The sequence below is a fragment of the Centrocercus urophasianus genome, unplaced genomic scaffold (genome assembly GCF_019232065.1).
Source record: "Centrocercus urophasianus isolate 14NV4802_14NV808 unplaced genomic scaffold, USGS_Curo_1.0 seq_24, whole genome shotgun sequence".
NCBI lineage: Eukaryota > Metazoa > Chordata > Aves > Galliformes > Phasianidae > Centrocercus > Centrocercus urophasianus.
The window spans coordinates 11,339,250-11,359,402 of NW_024884800.1; the positions used below are offsets into that span (position 1 = coordinate 11,339,250).

The window sequence follows — 20,153 nt, forward strand, 5'->3', positions numbered from 1 at the left end:
ACAAACAGTACTACATCCCAACCATGTTGCTCTTCAAGTCATCAGCATAGGACACAGCTGCTCTTCCCACAATCTAATTCTCTCTCTTTAAAAGTTATTAGAAGTTATTAGCACTTCAGGACTCATTTTACAGCTCCATGCTTTGATCCTCAGCTTACTCAAGTTAGATCCCACTGAGCTGCTTCATAACATGTTTAATAGCTAATTTGTTTGGACATCATTAAAAGTATTAAGGCTCCAGGCAGCGAGGACATGCCAATTACTGAGTCAAGTGATTTAATTCCAAGGAGGCCAGTAGGAAGCAGCAGTTTAAACTGCTTAAAGGCTTGTACCTCTTTGCTCAGAAAGCCTGCTGATTTCAGTTCAGAGAGGTGTACTTCTGGATCATGTGCTCTGGGTTCTCTGCAGATGCTGAGACATGGGCTGCGCCTGTGAAATACCAGCTTACGTGGCTCCATCGTGATGAAGTCGTGATGAAGCCTGACTTAGCTCTAAGGAAACTTTTCACCACTACAGAAGAAGGCAGTCTTCTGATGAGTGGCATTCTGATAGTTTTTTTTTTTTAACTATTGATATTTGTTTGCTGGAGCTCTCCTTGCAAAGTCCTGAATCTGCATCTCAGCACACTACAGCTTAATGTAAAAATTCTCAGTGCCACTTATTATTTCAAAAAATATTCTGTAAAATAGGTGTCCAAACTTGTCTACTCTAGGTATGTTATCATAGAATCACAGAATGGCTTGGGTTGGAAAGGATTTTAAGCCCAATCAGTTCCAGCCACTGTATGGGGGGTGCAGATAGTCCCCATCAGATCAGGCTGCCCAGGGCACCATCCAGCCCAGCATGGAGCACCTCCAGGGATGCAGCACCCACAGCTCCCTGGCTTTTTATAGGCAAAGCCTTTGGAAAAGCTTTATGCCAGGGTAAATTGTACCTTATTACTTAAATCTACTGCCATATATTCTTATCAGTAGAAGAAATCCTTACAAACAAAGCAACACATACTAACTGCCACCTATTAGTTACACCTCAAACCCTTTTGGGAGGCAACACTCACAGCAGCCAGTATGTCCTTTTGTGGTGCTGTCAAGCAAATTTCCCAGCAGTCAAATGGCTCCTTTTGCTGGTATTAATTTCATCTTCAGTAGAAATTTGCAGCTTGGCAATATTAAAATCAGCAAACCTCTCCAGTATAGAATTCTTTTTTTTTATTTTTCAGGTTTAAAAATGCAGACACCATGGCATCCTAAGGCCTCCCTCGCTGTTTAAGAGCTCCAAAGTGAAAGAAACTGCACCAGTAACATTGTGCTTTGCATAATATAACAGAACTACCTGCTTGAGGAAAACAAATGCCACAAAAAGGCCAGATTTGGTGACACATGGGCTTATGCATCACACATCTCATATTCTCTGACAGTTACCAAAATCCGACATTAGTTATACCACTACAAATTCTGTTCTAGCACAAATGCAACTGCACTGGGAATTTCTACTAGCAAAATTAAAAGAAAGAAAAATAATACCATGGAGCAACTCGTTACACAAATACCAGTTTCAAGCTACAAGTAATAGCTATACAAAAGACATTGACAGGCTTTGAGTGGAGAGTTCAGGCATCCAGAAAATACAGTAGCATCTGGTGTGTGGAGCAGGAAGAACAAAGCTCTTCAGAATAAATCTGATAAGGGGGAGAAACACTAGGGCTTGTGAAATCTAACAAGTGATAGATGCACAAATGAGCCAACAGCACATTTCACAAATTACCACAGGTTTCAAGTTACTTTTTCTTCCCAGCGTGAATAGGAAACACAACTGTGAATACAAAGACCAAGACACATGCACACATAAATTCAAAGGCTTATGTAGATAGGAGGTACATCTAGCACATGGGTATAATATTAAAGCTCCGTACCTGAACAGCTTCAGACCAACTGTTGGGAAAAGAAGACAAAGAAGAAAATAGAAACAAATCAAAAACTGGTCACATTTACCACGTTTCACAGAGAGATAGATAATGCTGTGGAACTAAAACAGGGCTCACTGCTGCAGCAGTAATCCAGGCTTAGTCCCAGCACTCTGTAGTCTGGGTTCCTTTGGTGATCATCTGCATATGTCCACCTAGCACTGTCATGCTGATAAGAACTTCTGAAGCCATTGGCCAATTAAATTCAATTTCAGAAGGGCTTAAGGAAAACCACATTTCATGAAAACAAGAAGCTGGATAGAGCAAAGAGACAGTGATTCTCCTTAGAGCAACCTCTTACAGCAAGGAGCATCTTCACTGGGAGAACAGACTCAGTGTTAGGTCATTTGCTCTACACTAATGATTCACACAAGAGAGAGATGAAAATGCACCCCTTGCCTAAACAAAAGTCAACAGAAATGTGGTGTAAGACTGTATTGCATCTTCAATGACCTTGAATATCAACACAGCACTGCTAACAGAACCTAGTAACAGCAGCATGATCTCATTGGGTACTTTAAATCTGTGTCCAAAGTCTTGTTCAGAGCTCTAACTCAAAACTATTTCTGCAGTGGCTAATTCAGCGCTGAAGCCACTTGTGCCTAGAACTGAGCCAAAGCAGAAAAAAGATTGTTAAGGACTGCTGAGATTGAATGCCGTTGTCAGAACCTGAAGCACGCAGTTCCGATTCAGAAACCTTTCCTGGTAATTTATAAACATGCACGATTCTTTTAAATACCCAGAGCACTGAGTACCATCTCTTCCTACACAGAGTCATTTTCTTTCTGATATATATGCACATATATCATAACGAGGTAACACATGCAATTTGTGAGTTTCCGAATCACATCTCTGCAGCTATATTTTCTCATCTTTCCAGCTACAATTTATGCCCCAGGGTATAAGCTAAGCACTGAGTCTTCTGCAGCAATCTAATACTGACTTCCAGAATTCCAGCTCCAGAGGCAGAACATTCCCTCCAGCATAAGTGCAGGGAACATCTGAATTGGTCAAAGAATACCTTTGAAAGTATATATATAGCACTTCCATATTATATATACACATTACAAACCAAGTTCTATGGTGGCCACTGAGTTCTATTCTAATAAAGAGTGTCTCAACAATGTCACTATAATCTTGGTCTAAAAGCTGGTTTTTTAGTTGGTCTAAAAGTTGGTAACATTTCCCTGATATGCTAGTGCACATGATGAAACTCATAGTAAAGGAAGACAAACCTTTCTGCTAATGCAGTGTGCTGCACAAAACATTCTCCCTGTTTCTCCTGGTCAGTTTGTATTCCAGTCCTAGGAACAATTCTGAATGAACTCTTTGGCCACAGCACACAATGAACACCCATTAACAGTTACATGGGAAATCCCTTAAAAGAACTAGAATTATTTTTATGCCTTACTACAGTAATGTATCTAGTGTTCCTCCTTAAGGAGCTACAAATTGCCTTTTCTTTTGTGTCAATATTATGAGGAACAGCAAGTGAAACTTGCCAGTTCTCATTTATGTTCTATGTAAAGATGAATGCACAAAACAAAACTACAAGACTACAGTTTCCATAATAACTAAAGAGATGCTTTAAAAATTAATTTGTTTCAAAGAAAATAAGCAAAAAACACACATTGTTCCTTACTAGCTCTGCTCTGGTGGTCAAACATGCACCTGCTCACTAGTGTGCTTATCACCTGTTTGGAGTATTTTGTCTTTCTTCAGCACAACGGAGCCTGCAGAGCCATATCAGAGTGGGAACTAGATCCTGTTCTGGTCTAAACACAGTGAACAGAGCAGTTAACTGAATTTGGATTGCAAAACCTTTCCTGCTGGTAACAGCTGAGCCAGTCGAGCTCAGTTTGACTCTCAGATCCAGTGCCAAGCTTGCAGCTCCCTATTATGAAGAACTCTTTCCTTTTAAGAAGTGGACAGAGAAGCCACTAAGAAACCCCAACCGTGGAGCACCACTAAGCTACTCTTAGGGTTATTTGCAGACTACAGCAACAAAACACCTCAAGGCAAATGTTTATACTTTGCTCCATTAAATACAGTGGGGAAACATTAAATACAGTGAGGAAAACAGTGGGAGTAATTTAACATGCCAGAAAAGATGGCATCTTCTGCAAATATCTCCCTCCAACCACACAGTGCCTAACCTTGCAGGATTTCAAAGTCCATAACTTCTTTTAGCACACCAGCTGCTTCTCCTTTAGAAATGGTAACAGCAGGCAGCGGGAAGATGACATGACTTGGAGACAAACCAGTTTTATTTAAAAACAACATTTATATATATTACACACAACATTCCAAGTTAAAAGAACGTTATTGAGAATGCAAAGTCAAATAGTCAAAAATTGAGAAGTGCCGAAATTAAAATTGCCTATTCAATCTTAATTTGAATCGCTGGTGTCGCACAGTGTGCCACCGCCTTCACTTACATGATCAAATACAATTTGCTTTGCAGGACCCTTGCCTCGACTCGTGTAGGGGATGTATGATCCTCAGTTAATGAGCAGCTATTCAAAATATGTTTTGTTCTTGCTGTTTAGTGTGCAGCCCATTTCTGATGGCTTGTCTCCGCAGGGGGTTACTCAGAAACAGTTGAACAACTCCCTGATTGAATGCTTATTAGAGAACAAGATCATTTCATCTCTGCTTAGTTTAACCCACTTTGCTTCACCAAACTCAAGCTCTACTTGGAGAGCATACGATTAATCTATTCATAGCTTTTCTAAGGTACACTTTAGGAATACGTTTTTGACAAATTTATTGCCCCAATACTTCCATTTTATCTGGATAGATTGTTGAAAAAATGATTAGAAAGTTTCTGTGTTATAAAACTATTCATTAATTTGAGATATCCAATTTAGAAAATGAGAGCATTCTTTTTGTAGCATGCTTAGCGTTATATGGTGCTTTAAATGCTGAAAACTCAGTTCCAGCTGCAGCTCTAAACATATAGAACTGCTGCAAATCAGATATCATCTCAAATTGAGTATCCAGAAAATGAGAAACATTCAGTTAATGAACACTTCAAAAAGGTTTCATTTTCAGCAACTTGGCATTAGAATCTCGGTAGTAAAGTCAGAAATTAAATCAAGTTTTCCAAGAGCACATTTAACTGTGTTAATAATGAGACCTGGTGATGCGCCTGTGAAGAGAATAAGCAGTGCAGATGAAAGCTTGGGCTTAAGAATAAGCTGTCACAGGGCTCCAGCACTGCTTTAGAAAACACAGTTTCCTGAACTTTCTTGACCATATAGAGAGGTAAGTCAATTCAGTCACTAAAAATTGTCTTCTCCCTCTGAATGCTCTCTGAAGGAGACCACATTTGCTGCCATTTGTAGGAGACCAGCACGTTTATCTTCACAGGCTAGTTAACTCATGGTCTCTACAGTACTAACATGTATAGCTTGGCCAAATGTTTAAACAGAGAAAAAAAAATATAACAGTGATAAATATCATCAGCTTTCAGCTCCATACATCAGGACTAGAAGCACCAATACCTTAGAAGAAAAGACCAAAACAAGACAGACATAGACAGTTAACAGCGTTACATATTTGGCCAATTGTTCCAAAGAATTCAATTTAAAAGCAGAGCCTAAGCAAAAAAAAGCTTGAAAAAAGACTCAGGAACAGAACAATTAATTGATGACCATTAGTCCATAATAAGAAATAAGATACCATGCATTCAAACTGGTATTTTTCTGTTTGTCCTTCTGCCTCCAAGCATCTGTGTAAAGAACCATATCATTTCTGGCTGAAAGCAGGGAACCAGCAGGGAACAGTGCAAGATACACAGATGCCTATGGCTTGACTTATAAGGGGCACTGATTTAGTGGGAATGAGAGTTAAGTGCAAAGAAGAGACATACAGATCTCTTGGCAAGGGAAGAGAGAACAGAGATGGATGCACAGGATAACACTGCAGACTGCCCCTGGAATATGACAGAGAATGTGCTGGGAGGGTGGCACAGATTACCCTGGGCAGCAGCATCTAGCAGGTACAGCTAGTTCAGTCTTCAAAATAAATGAAGCAAGTGTCTTCAGAATATGAGTGGAGAGCTGCTCTCCTGAAGCTTAAGAGAATTTAATCAGTTTGAGCCCTCTTTGCATCCTCTTAAATCCAAGCTCCTTTCAGGATAGAACAATCACCATGACCACAAAAGCACTGCATGTCCACCAGCACACAGCAGCTACTACAAGAGATTGTCCCAGGTATTTAATAAGCTCCTCCTCTGTAAAATGATCCAAAATGCTAATCCCCTCTGTGTCCTAAGACATGGATGTGAGAGTAGAAGCGAGATAAGAAGATGGAGAAGTGGGGTTCACAACGATCAGCTGACCAGAACTCCCTTTTCCTGCAGCCCCATCCCAGAGAGCAGCTCCGCAGCAGAGCCCAGCTAACAGGGCCTTTGGGCTGGGCTTCCAGGCAATCTGTGCAGCGAGGCAGCCGTCCTCTTTCTCCTGTGAGAGAAAATGAGAGACTGGCATACCATAGATATGCCAACTGTTGCATACAGCTTTCTCATGCTCTGAAAGCTTCTGTTTTTCCATTTAAAAAGAAAGGCAGAGATAGAGAAGAAATAAAACACAGGAAGGTACGTATAGAATATGGAAGTCCACATGTGACTAACCAGCCGTTGCATGAATGAGAGACACCGTGCAGAGGCATGTTTAAATTCAACCAGCACTCTGTGTGAGGCCAGACAAGCAACAAAAGAAAATCCAAAAAGTGACAAGGTTGGTGCTGGTAGAGATCTATTCTGGGATTACTCCGTGTCATTTCAAAGAGCATGACAGCTTCTTTAGCAGTTCTGACCTTTGCAATGCAGCAGCAATTGCTGCAATTGTGCAAGTGAGACAAGATGTACCTATACTATGTGCATTAAAACACTCTCATTGTATGTCATACTTCTGGCACATTTATTATTTGATTCAAGCTGTTTTCAGGAGAGAGGTGATTCTGTGAGAGACACACGCTGGCTCTCTACTCACTGGTGCTAGCACTAGAACTTTATGCATCTATACACCAGAGTTGACCTCCCTGGAGAATTCTAGATCAAGACCAGGCTAGATGTGGCTCTGGGCAGGCTGGGCTGGTGGTTGGCGATCCTGCCTGTGACGGGGGTTGAAACTAGATGATCTTTATGGTCCTTTTCAACCCAGGCCATTCTATGGTTCTATTGTTGTCAAACCAGAACTAATTCCTCACCTAGTAGAGGCATAATGCAATAAGGACAGTCCAGAACTGTTTCGTGCTCTTACTCATACAGAGGAAACTCGAAACAGAAAACCTGCCCCAAAGGGAATTTTCTCTTTGCATTTGCGAAGTAGCACTCATCTTACAACTGGAAGCCACAATAAAAGCGTGCTGCCTGTAATTATGGATGCTCTCATTTCCGTAGACACTTACTGAAATCCTTCAAAGCTTTCAACCTTAGTGGAATTCGTCGTACCGATGAATTCAACAGGAGAACAACATTCTACACACAGAAGTATTTCCTTCCATTAATAGGATCTGTAAAACTTTTCAATTTCATTGCATTTCTCTCTAATCTCAAAAAATTGCAGTGATAAATCAGGAACTCTGAAAAAACTTTCTCAGCTTTATTTATCTTATATTCTCCTACCATATCATCTCCTGCCTTCCTCTCTTCTGGAATACAGAATTCAGGGACTGTCAGTCACCTCCAGGAGCCATTTCAGAGATACTCATGTACAGCAGGTGCAGAACAGCCACAGAATCACAGAACACCCCAAGCTGGAAGGGACCCACACAGATCACAGACTTCAACTCCAGTCTGCTAATCCAACCAAAAGTACCTTTAGAAATCTCAACACTCATTCCATGTTCTATGATCAGGCTGCATTCAGTTGAAATCAGTGATACTGACAGATGTAGCAGCAATATCACAGTAAGCCACTCATAGTTTATGTGCTTATCCAAGAAATGTACTGTTAACTGATTTTTTAAAAACAAATTTTATCTCTACTCATAAAATCAAACCTCCTCATTTGGACTGAAGAACAATATAGAAGCATTGAAACTTTCTGCATAACGCATATTCATTTTGTTATGCTTGGTAATAAATTTTACTCTTCCACTAGAGTGTTTTTACCTTTATCAGATGAAGAGGAATTTGATGGCCTGGCTCTGATAAGAAACGTAGCTTGTAATAATTCTTTTTTTAATGTATGCCTGCTCTATTCTATATAAGGGAAGCCATGCTCCTTTCTCACTGCACCAAGGTGAAATGCTGACCTATTACACATAATGGTCTTGGTTCAGTCTTTACATGGTGAGATAACACTGACAACACTGAAGGCAGGAAAATAAAACACATTACCTTGGAATAATCCCTTTGTACCAGGTACCTACACTATTTGATCAGTATCATCAGTAAATGATGTGCTTTAATTTGTCATTGTAGTTTAAATTTCTAAGAGAAAGGACAAACTGGAAACATGAAAAATTACTAATTACAACATCTAAAATAGAAGCAGAAATGGAAGTGTCAACAATCTGACTGGGACATCAGAGATTTCTGCAGTGATGAATAAGGAGCACTTCACTGCAGACTGGAGGAGAAGCTTTGGGCGATTTTTCAAAGCTTGAAGAACTTCTCAAGGAGTTACAAATGCTCATTTTTCTCCTATTCCTTCAATTATCATTAGAATATCTTGTGCCCTTTCTAATGGCTCCAATGAAATTCCAATAGCATTCACTGTCAAGAGACAGACCAAAGTACTTTTGTGTCCTATTCAAATCAGCAGGAGCTGGGCTTTCATATATCACTGCTGACTTAGACCTGTGGGATTAACCATGACATAAAGTATTTATCAAACCACTGATGTCCTGGAAAATAGGTGATTTCCTGCAGGAGAGAGTGCTATACTACACAGAGATTGTTTTCAGTGTGACAGTAACCCTCCAACATGGCCACAATCTTCATCATACCTGATAGCTTCTGACCACTTACAAGCCTTGAAATAGCTTCAGAAAAATTCAGAAAGTGCTAAATCTGATAGTGTGAGAAATTTCAGTTTCTTAGACATACTGGATATTAAGGACAAGTATCTGAAAAAAAATAAGACTTGGTGTAGCCTAAAAACATATTGGACCATTTTCAGACATTCCATATGGGCTCACTTATAAGTTCAGAAGCAAAAATATCAGGGAAAGATAAATATAACTAAAAAGGGAGGAAAAAAAATCTTTGAACTAATACAAACTTATAGAAATTTGTATTGCCTGGACTTTGCATGTAAAAACATACACATATGCCTACATCTCTATATGTACACACATACACATAGCTTTTCCAGGAGACATAAGAAACTTCATTTAAAAGCTGTGGATAGAAAGAAATACAGGAGGAAGGTTTCTGAATAGCGTAAGAGAAAAAAACTTGTCAATAAGGAAAAAAATAACTTGGAGAAGAAAATATAAACAATGGCTAATGAGACTTGTTTTTTCATTGCTATGAAGCAAAATAGAGAAATTATTTTAAATAAAAACTACAGAAAATATCTCAAACAACTCATACACCTCTGCTGAAAATCAGGTGTCTGTCCACCTGGAACAATTTCCAGGTCAAAAAACAACAGGTTCCCTACAAGACTAGCTCAGAAATACACCATTTTTTAATTTAAAGCACATGGACAGGTTCAAACTGTGTTTTCAGTACATCTGTATTGTAGCAAAGATGCGAAGTGCTTTTCCTACACTTCAGTGATTTGCCCTATAAAGGAACCAATTGCTATTCTCTGCTCCGCTCTGAGCAGCTGTACTCCTCCATTCCTTTAGAGACCGCAGGCAGCCTACAACAGGCACAGGCTGCTCCTTTACACCCAAGGCTTGGGGAAACGAGAGCAAGAAGCCTAAGTTACACCCTACAGATTTACCTTCAGAGAATTTAGAGCTACATATTTTGATTTATACTGACAGGAAGGTTGTTTTTCTTGCTTTAGTAGCTCAATTAACATGACTCCCAACCCAGAGGCTCCTACAAACTAACTTGAGCCCTTCATTAGCAAGTTGCCAGGATTCAGCATTTTGTTTCAGCCTTTAACTGCCACAGATGGTTGATTTGTCTACAGGCTGAAGGAAGTGCAATTATTCTGTAGACAGGTGCAACTGTTAGATGACTGAGTAATTCTGGGGCACAAGATGTACAGGCTGTCCTGCAGCTTTATACAAACCAGACAAATGGAGCCTCTTTGTAGCGGCAAGCCGCTGTGTTCCTGATTTCCCCTTTGTCTGGAATCATGTATTTGGGTTCTTTGGGGCAGGACGATTCTGTAAGCAAAGAAGAAGACAGCCTAGTTTTCCAAGTTAATTTCTTTTTACAAATGTGGACAGGAGGAACGTGGCAGAAGGTGGGATGTGACGTAAAAGCAGACGGAAATGCAGAACAGTTGCTTAGCACCTATCAAAGTCAGGCCCATTTCTTCACAAGATAAATGTGTATTTTAGTAACCACATTTAGGAATCTGCATTTGAGTTTGGGTCCCTAAATAACCTAAGTACATCAGAAGGTTTTTGGATGCATCACTGATGATTAAATAAACACAGATATTAAAAGTAGTAGGAATCCTGCTGCAGTCCTTGGCACACAGGGACACCTTCTGCTTTATATACACCCCTCATAGGATCTTTACCATCTCCTCAGGAATGCCAGATCAGAAAAAAAGCATCACAGAAACTTAATTCTCAGCCAGTGGGACAATACAGGATCAGCCAGCAGCCTTCCTGCCTTTGTCTGGCTGTTTTATGTGGGCACATGTGTGTTTTGGAACGGGTCTATAGCATCTGTCCTGGACCTAACTGATACAACATGGCAGAACAGAGACAAACCAAGCATTTGAGATACTAAACAATAAGCCAGTGGAAATATCAAATTGACAGCCCAGGGCATTGTCTCAGAATTATTTAGAAGCTAAAAACATTTCTTACACATTCCACTCTATTTCTTACTCAAGTAGGAAAACTCACCTGATGTAAGGAGCAAAAGATTACCCTGTGTAATGACACAGATAAGGGAGGCAAACAGAAGCACTTAATTCCCATAAGCATCTCTTGCCTTTGTCTCAGCTTGCTTTTCATGCCTGGATTATGCTAGCAGCGTTAATCTTTGTGACTAACTCCTGGGTTTTTATGTTAGTGACCTGATTCTGCACTACCATGCTCCTCCCCATTCGGTGAAGCTCCCCATGTGATCCATTCTTCCCCCTAAATAAAGTTGAAAAATTTGGCTGCGCTCAGCGAGCGCTGCTGAGGGTGTGTGGAGTGGTTCCACCCTCCCCGCAGCTGCAGCGCAAGTACGGCGCCCGTTCAGCTGCTCTGCTGTAAAGAACGAGGGGCACGAGAGCACCCAGGCAGCAGGGGCTCGGGAACCTCCACAGTCAGGCTCCAGCTTCATGCCGCTGCTGGCGCTCCCCCTCTGAAAGTAGCCCAGCAGGCTGAGGAAGATGTGGCCGGAGAAGGTGAGTGCTGCATGGCTATGATAAATCCTTTGTGCGGAACCAGAGTCTCGTTAGGAAGAGGAGGGAGGAGGGGGCAGGCGTTGCAATCTTTTTTAAAATGAACAAAGTCAAAAGCCTTCCTTCCTTCCACATTATGCAGAAGGCGTCTTTCAGAGGGAATCCAGAGAATGAGCTGTTTTCCCGATAAAGCTGATTTTCCCATTATGGGGTGCAAAACACGGCAGCAATGAAAGCCTGAGCAATGAAACTGCCCGCTGCAGACGTGCTTCTTGCCTGGCTGGGCAGGCAGGTGCCTTGGAGAGCAGCTGCATCCGGCTCAGCCCTCCGCAGCCTCCCACCGGACAGCACGGTGCGGTGCTTGGCACGTGGGGCCGGCACGGTGCGGCACCCGGAGCACAGGGCTGGCACAGCATGGCCGGTACCCAAGCGTGAAGGGTTGGCATGGCACGGCACCGCGGTACCGGCATGCGGAGCTGGCACGGCACAGCACTGTGCAGCACAGCATCCAGAGCTGCAGGAGCACGGCTCAAGACCCCCAGCCTCTTTGTTCGCCTGCAGCCCCAGGAGCCCCGGCCCTTTGCTCACCTACAAGACGTGCCTGCTCCTCGCCCTCCGTGCCCACACCGGGTCAGTACATCTTGCAGTGCACGCAGACCAAACCCTGCAACCTACACGAAGGGTCCCCCTCGGTGCCCTGCATCCCCTCCCACTCACAGTTAAAGCACTGCACTCGCTGCCTCTAATGTGTTACCTCAAATGCATTTCACATAACTTGCCCCTAGTTTGGGATGTGATTTCAAGCTAAAGCAAAAGTCAATGTACACTAATAAGCGTTGAGTGCCTAAAGGAAGTCTTTATTCCCTTTTCTCCCACTGCCTACTCCTTTAGGCTCAGTGCAGGCACCAGCTGACCACAAGCTGGCTCTTTTTGCCCAAAAGACAAAGCACCTGTGCTTTAATTCTGGGAAAGGGGAGAAGAGGGCAGCAGAGAAGAAGGGTGCTCACTGCTTATCTAGAACTCTGTTTCAACAGAGACTGTCCCAGTCCGTGTCGTGGGGAAATAAATGTGATCTTATTCCAGAAATGTACCAAGTAGCTGCATCACAAATGACATTCATCACTCCCCCTCTCTCCCCCTCTGCTTCCTCCCACCCTTTAACTTGGTATTTCTCTTGCACAATTTCAAAGATAAAATCCCCAGAATGCTGAATATGTTGTAGTTCTAGACTGGAGCTATCCATCAAGAACAGGCACACTGGCTGGAAGGAGAAGAGTTTTCTTTTCAAATGAGTTGGATGAACATTTGAATGTTCAAACAATCTCCTGCTCTTCGGTACATTTAAAAAAATGTTATCCCTGCGGGAGTTTCAATCTTGGCAGATTTGATAGAAAGGCTGTAAAGTGTCCCATCCGTAATTGCATTCCTTGCCAGCAGTAGGGAAACAGAAAAAAATGAGAAGATTAAAAAATGAGGCAAGAGAGGGATAAAAAATAAACAGATTTCATTTGTTCATCTTCTTTTCACAACCAATTAGCCCAGAATCAGAATCTTCCTTCACCTGCAAAGAAAATGAGGCTGTAATGAAAAGCCTACTGATTGTTTTCAAATCCTATTTTACAAAGCTTCTTAGGACTTTGTTCATTTGAATTCAGCCCTAAACTGTTTTCAAATTTTCACTTATCCTGGGATTCAAAAGAACAGTTAAACAGTCTGCTTGGACCTGCACTGGTGAGTATTTGCTCTGACTCAAAAAAAATGTAAAACAGAGCATAAGAACAGATTGATCTCAGAAACAGACAAATAGAAAAATCACAAAGTTGAAGCATCAGTGTGGACTAAGGAATTGGTTGTACTTCAAGATTTGTGTTTTCACATAATAACATTTAAAATACAAACTAATGGTAGAATTTACAGGTTGCCTCTCTAAGTCACAGGCTGTGACTGCCCTGAGTTTTGAAGGGTGTTTGGGAAGAACAGGGAAGAATGTTGTGCAAAAGAAATGAATACCAACTAAATTAGAAAAAAAGTAAGCACAAAAAAAAATCTCAAAGGGAAAATAAAGCATTTTTTTTTAGTAGGATACATTTTACAGCTGGCAATAGAAGATGGCTCCTTTATTTTTTAAGGAAAACCAGAGAGTGTCTTATCTGGAAAATCCATCCTCTGAGAAGAGGAATGTTGTGTGCTGTCTAGAGAAAAGAAATCTTGACGTAGGTTTCACTGCATTTTGAAAAAACTAGTTCTGAATGAACATCACAAAGGAACAGATCTGCTCAACTGTTTAGAGAACAGCACTATGATACAGCACTGCTTTTCAAATTCAAACCCAAAAAAGTACATTCCAACCCCTTCCCCACATATGAGCACTTGAAAAGGCTGAGACCATGTATGTCTCTTCCCAACATGTTTTATTGCAGCATTCATAAGCCTCAGTCAGCCCATGCCAATTGGGAGCTTCTAATACTCAGTTTCAAATCTACCCTAAAAATGTTATACTAAGATTTCATCGATCAGGATGATAAACTTTCTTTACCCCACTATATAGCTGAACCAAGTACATCTAGCTAGCACTGATTTGAGATGGGAATTTGGCAAGCATTCCATCTACAGCATGATTTAGCTGCAGTTTCTTAATGGTAACAGGCATCGGTAGCTTCCACAAGGATTTGAATTGTGCAGGCACAGAAAGCAGTATTTGCAAAAACGTGCAGTTACAAGAAGGCTGTAATCACACCTGAACAGACACTGGCATTTATCAAATCATAGTTATACTAAGTGAGTGTGTTACACTATCATGAGGAGGAGGTAATCAAACCAGTGGGATAAGTATCAATTTCGGAGAGAGCTCAAGTGTTACGAGTCTGTTGCTTCAACTGCCCTACTCTTCAGCAATGACTTAATTAAAATTAAAACATTAAAAAAAAAAAAAGCAGAAGTAGTTCCATATGGGTTCTTATAAACTGAATGCCCAAGAAAATAGTATGTCACATTTACAGTCCACATTAAGCACAGGCACCTGCCCACGTCGGTTGTTCCGGAATAACTCAAAAGCAAACATCCTAAGCAAAGCTTACAGCCTGCAGCTTCCATCCAAATCAGCAGAGGCTGTTTTGCTCAGCATCTCTCAGTGCAGAGGTAAGATGGTATCAGGATCTGCACTAAAGTTGTTTTTGTCATACACAGTCTATCCCTCAAAGTTATCAAAGCCTTTTGCAGCTTTAAGGAGAATCAGAATCCCAGTAGACATCATTCCTTTTACAGGAACAAGATTAAACCTTCTGTTGATTTACAGATCTGATCAATGCTGGAATGAGGTGATGCAAGTGCTTCCAAAACTTGCAATCTTTTCCTCCTCTTGCATCGGTAAGGAGGAAACTTCAAAACCAAAAGATAGTCAAAAAAACTTACACCGTATTCCAAGTGAACACAAAAGCATCTTTTCAAAGATGAAGACAGAGCAGGCTGAACAACTGTTAAAAGCAGAGTTTTCTTGCTCACTAGGATAAAAATTGGGTAAAGCATTGTAAAAGACAGGGGCAGAAGTTTATACCCTTAATTAAAAAACAGACCGACTTGTTTAAATTTGCATTGAAGCTGCCTGTTATCTCACTGCATGTAATAGTAAGGGTATCAGCAAATTAAGTTTCTGAGGAATGATTCAGTGTAAATATCTAATACAGATCAAATTTGGATTTTGTTTTTAGATTTACAAGGAAGACTAACAACAACAAAAAAAAGTTGTTTCATTTTAGGATCACTCCAATAAATCTATGGTGCTTAACTCTTACAAATCCAGCAATGTGTTATATACACACCTGAAGTATGCTGCTGTGCTGCAGCAACCCAATCTTTATTATTTAAGCCCATACCCTAAGTGCACAGAACCTGGGAATTATGAAACCAAGCTGGCTCTCAGCTGAAATCTGATCAGACTTGAAACCTCAAGATTTCCAAATGTATTTTAAGCATTCAAAGATAAAGACAGATCTGCACTGGTATGTTTGAGCATTTTGAAAATCAAAGAATCATACAGTGGCTTAGGTTGGTGAGGACCTTGAAGATCATCCAGTTCATATCCCCTCCACAGGCAGGATTGCCACCCACCATATCAGTCTGCCCAGGTCCCCATCCAGCCTGGCCTTAAATGCCTCCATGCGTGGGGCACCCACAGCTTCCCTGGGCAGCACTGCCAGTGCTTCACCACCTTCTGAATAAACTTCTCCCTAACATCTTACCTAAATTTCCCCTCTTTTACTTCTAAGTCATTCCTCTTGTCCAGTTAGATAATGCAAAAAGTGTCAAATGTCTTCGGCGGTCTTATTTACATACTTAAAATACCCATGAAATCTGTCCCTTGTTCTTATATAGAAGTTTACAGATGATGTAGTGAAAAAGAAGTAGCAACTTACTGCTACACTTCACTTTCTGAAGTCCTTCCTCCCTTCTGCTGTTCTCCCATTCCTTCCTCCCTCATCTCTGCTTTCATTTGCTCTCACTCCCACTCCAGCTTTCATCTGCAATTTTGTGCACAAATGTATTAGTAGATTGCCTTGCTACTCTAGCTCTGAAGGAAAAGAATCATTTACATATCAGGTTTAGTATATGATGGATACATTTCATACAAATGTTTTCACATCAAAAAGATGCAAATATGGAGAGAGGAAGCACAATCTTCTGTAATGCAATAAAAACAGAAGATACAATTTGAAAGGCAGCAAAAAATTTATAAGTTGAAGGCAGAAAGAAAACAAGCCGAAAACTACATTAAAAAGCCAGTACTTAATAAAGATGATAGAAATGCTAGAAGGAATTCAGCATTTGATTTGAAAATGCTCTGAATGCTTGAGTACATGAAAGAGACACACAAGATAGAAACCAAAGATTCTCCTCCTCCTGGAATCAAAGAGATTTTTGATATTAATTCAAAAAGGAGTAAGTTTATAGTTTCAGGTCAGTGATCTTTGAAAAGATGCTTTTCTGTTCCCTTGAGAACAGTATCATAACATCGCCTCGCTTTCTGCTGGTTTACATGTGCTTATCAGCCTTTCTTCCTCTGTGAATAAAACCAAAAAGTCACAGGAAAGAAGTCTGACTTAACCTGAAGATTAACAATTGGCTTCCTACTAAAACAGCAAAACTGCAGTACCTCACTTAAAATTTCTGGTCCTCATTCTTTCAATAAAGCTGATGATTTCAGATGTTCACAGAACGCAGTCATTCCTTCAGCTGAAACAAAGAATCAGAAAACAGTTATCCAGACAGGAAAAAAAGAAAAAAAACATTGGCAACTAAAACTCCATACAAGTGCAAGTCTGGCCTCCAAATGAGCATTGTGAATTTATGTGCTTTTAAGGATTCAGTATAAGTTCTCATTATTCTTTTCATTAACAACACAAGTGACAACATTATTCATTACCAAATCACTTTCAGAGAGGTAAGTTTTGCCCACATAAAGTGGCAAGGATTCTCAGTGAAATAAAAAAAAGCTGATGATCAACATTCTTTCTTCTTTTCATAACTCAGCATTTGACAGACACCAATAACCACAAGAACACTTGAGATTAATTTGTCACTAATTTGCCCTTCATTTCTCCCCTGTAAGTTGCATGTAACCTTCAGAAATCAAGCTTGGAAAACCAAACAAAAGGCAACGGCTGTCTCGTGGACATTACAAAACGAGGAGCAAATTTTGTCCTTCTGAGCTTATAGCAACTTTTGCTTTACATCACATATTAGCTTGCTAAGACACAAAGATATGGAAATATGAGCCATAGTGCCAACGCACGTGTCTAGGTGAGGACAAAACCCATGTAATTAGCTTACAGATATTTTAACATGCTTTCATTAAAAGCATTAAAAGTTTGTTCAAACAAACCCAGTTCACTGTTTGTTCCTGGCCAAAAATCACTTTTTTTTCTTTTGTAAATACCTGAACCATTCTAATATATGCTATTAAATGTTAATGGAAATTCCTCAGATACTAGTTTGCATATTTATAATTCTCAGACAAAACACACTGTAGACTTATGACTCACACATGCAAACAACCCAACAATGTAAGAACAATTTAATCTCTGTTTGATTTAAATCAGAGCATAGATACTGAAGAATGCTTTGGGTATTTTTTAATGGAAAATTTCCTCAAGAGAACATGCAGACAATGAGTCTTCAGTTGTTGGAAACTTGAACCATGCATTCAGTGTGTACTTAATACAACTATTACAGTTAATGTGAACAGTCCTCTCTAAACTTAAACATAATGCTAGAGGCTTGACTCTTTTTCAGAAACCAAAGTCTCAGATACTGTAATGTGAGCTATGCTATGACATTTACCACTGCTGCTACTGTTGTCTCTCCAGTGCTGTGTAGAAGTGAATAACCATCTTCTCAGGTTGCTGGAGATGCTCTTTATAATGCATCTCAGGGTGCCCTTGAGCATGCAGCTGGTTCACGTTCAGCTAGGTATCCACCAGAACCCCAGGTCCCCAGGCTCTGCAAAACTGCTTCCTAGCTGGGTGGCCATCAACGCACACTTTGCATAAGGTTATTCCTCTCCAGGATCATGTCTTTGCATTTCCCCTCGTTAAACTTTGTGTTACTTCCCCTCTACCCATTTCTCCAGCCTCACCATGCCCCAATCTTCACAGTTCTCCAGCCCTTACTAGTTTAGGACTCTACCAATTTGATTAGGGAGGAGGCCTTCAGCCAGTACAAGTGAAGATTAAGACTCCTCTTACATCTGCAAGATTTTGAAGAAGTTATGCCAGGCATACAAACTGTCATGTTATTCAGTCATTGTTCAAACCAGGTGACATCACAACAGCTAGTGCTGTTGTGAAAGCTCAAAACCAGTTTGGGCAGTGTGCTGGCTTGAAAGAAATCCTACTTCCCACCTCTCTGAGTTTCTTGCATTCATGACAGAAAATACAACAGTGGATTAAAAAAGCTCAGTTTTTCATCCCTGTATTTTTTTCTGATTCAGATACAGCACGTTACTGCAGAGTGTGAGGCTCTCAATGACACTACAGCTTTCATTGGGAGAAAAATATAATAATATCAAGGAATGAGGTAAAGCAATCTTTGATCCCAACAAGTTTAAAAAATAAAATAAACAAAAAAGGAGAGTTAGCACTTATTACCTCCTGAGCTGGAAGATAGGATGGGGAGCAAAATAAACCCCTCATAGTTGTAGAGGAAACAGTTAGCAACCTGCTACTCTACCTGGACTGTCACAAGTCCATATGGCCATATGGGATCCACTCAAGGGTGCTAAACTAGCTGGAAGAAGTGGTTGCCAAGACAGTCCTAGTCAACTGGGGAGGTTCCAGGAAACAAGGCAAATGTGATTCCTGACTACATAAATCATTGGAAGAAGGAACTATAGACTGGTCAGCCTGACCTCAGTATTGGGAAAGGTCATGGAACAGTATCTTGAATGATATGACAAAGTATGTGTGATCCAGAGGATCAGGTCTAGCCAGCATAGATTCGGGTCCTGCTCGACCACCCTCCTCTCCTTCTATGACCACGTGGGGCAGAGTGACTAGCAAACTGTATAGAAAAAAAGGACCTGGGCTGTTAATTGACAGCCAGCTGAACAGGAGTCACAAGTGTGCCCAAGTGGCCAAGAATGCCAATGGCATTCCAGTTTGTATCAGAAATAGTGCAGCCAGCAGGAGCAGGGACGTGACTATACCCTTGTACGCAGCTCTGGTGAGGCCACATCTCAAGTACTATATTCGGTACCAGGCCCCTCACTGCAAGAAAACCATTGAGGCCCTGGAGCACATCCACAGAAGGGCAACAAAGCTATGTGGAGCACAGATGTAACGTAGAGGCTAAGGGAAATGGGATTATTTAGTCAGGAAAAGAGAAGGCTGAGGGGAGACCTTACCACTCCCTACAACTCCCTGAAAGGAGACTGTGGGGGTGGGGAGGGTCAGCTTCTTTTCTCAGGTAATTAGTGATAGAACAGATAATGGCCTCAAATTGCACTGGGGATGTTCAGGTTGGATATCAGGAAAATTCTCAGAAGGACTGGAGAGGCACTGGCACAGGCTGCCTAGGGAGGCAGTAGAGTCACCGTTGCCAGAAGTTTTCAAGAAATGTGTAGATACAGCACAAGGGACAGGGTTAGTGAAAATGGCTTGACAGTTGGATCAGATGATCTTAGAGGTCTTTTCCAGCCTTAATGATTTTGTATTACTGGCAGATACTGATGGGTTCGGTCACAGTCACTCATGGCACAGAAGAACCACAAAACTGTACCCTTAGTCAATATGTTCTGAAGCAGGGATTCGTCCATAAATGCAGCCTCCTTCTCCCCAAATGCAGGTTAGGCCCAAGTAATACTTTGCAGACCTCAAAAACAAAACAAAACTGCTTTGATTTTTAAAGATGTGTATTGGATTCTGAAATGGAATTACAGTTAACACCCAGCCACATCTCTGGAACAGTACTGTGCAGTACCTGATGTCTAATGACTGCACTTCTTCCCTGTAGGAATCTGATAGCTGTGGATACAGATGAGATGAAACACAGATTCAGGCAAGTACATCATCATCTGATTTTCATTAGTGCTGAGACATTCCACCCTCTTGGACTTCCGTGTAGGTGGTGGACCCAGCTACTTCATCAAACACAAGGGCATTTACTCAGTTTCTTATTTTCTTGCTATTTCTTCAGGCTACCTGAGAAAGCTG

The 20,153-nt window shown here is 41.0% G+C and overlaps 1 protein-coding gene across 13 annotated transcripts in view; it reads right to left on the reverse strand.

The window, feature by feature from the left end:
* The window catches only part of CUNH8orf48 (chromosome unknown C8orf48 homolog), a 67,462-nt gene that overhangs the window by 24,183 nt on the left and 23,126 nt on the right, over positions 1-20,153 (reverse strand). For 5 of the 13 annotated variants that reach the window (XR_006169975.1, XR_006169978.1, XR_006169977.1 and 2 more), the window contains exons 7-8: positions 16,598-16,677; positions 15,861-15,965 (exon numbers count right to left, since the gene is read on the reverse strand). Coding sequence is in view for 5 of the 13 variants with exons in the window: in XM_042824862.1 (XP_042680796.1) it covers positions 16,619-16,677 (59 nt within the window). In the remaining 8 variants the exon portion in view is untranslated. Of the gene's footprint in view, positions 1-12,710; positions 14,949-15,860; positions 15,966-16,597; positions 16,678-20,153 lie in introns of those variants that run through there. The other 8 variants (XM_042824862.1, XM_042824863.1, XM_042824864.1 and 5 more) reach the window with 4 other exon arrangements.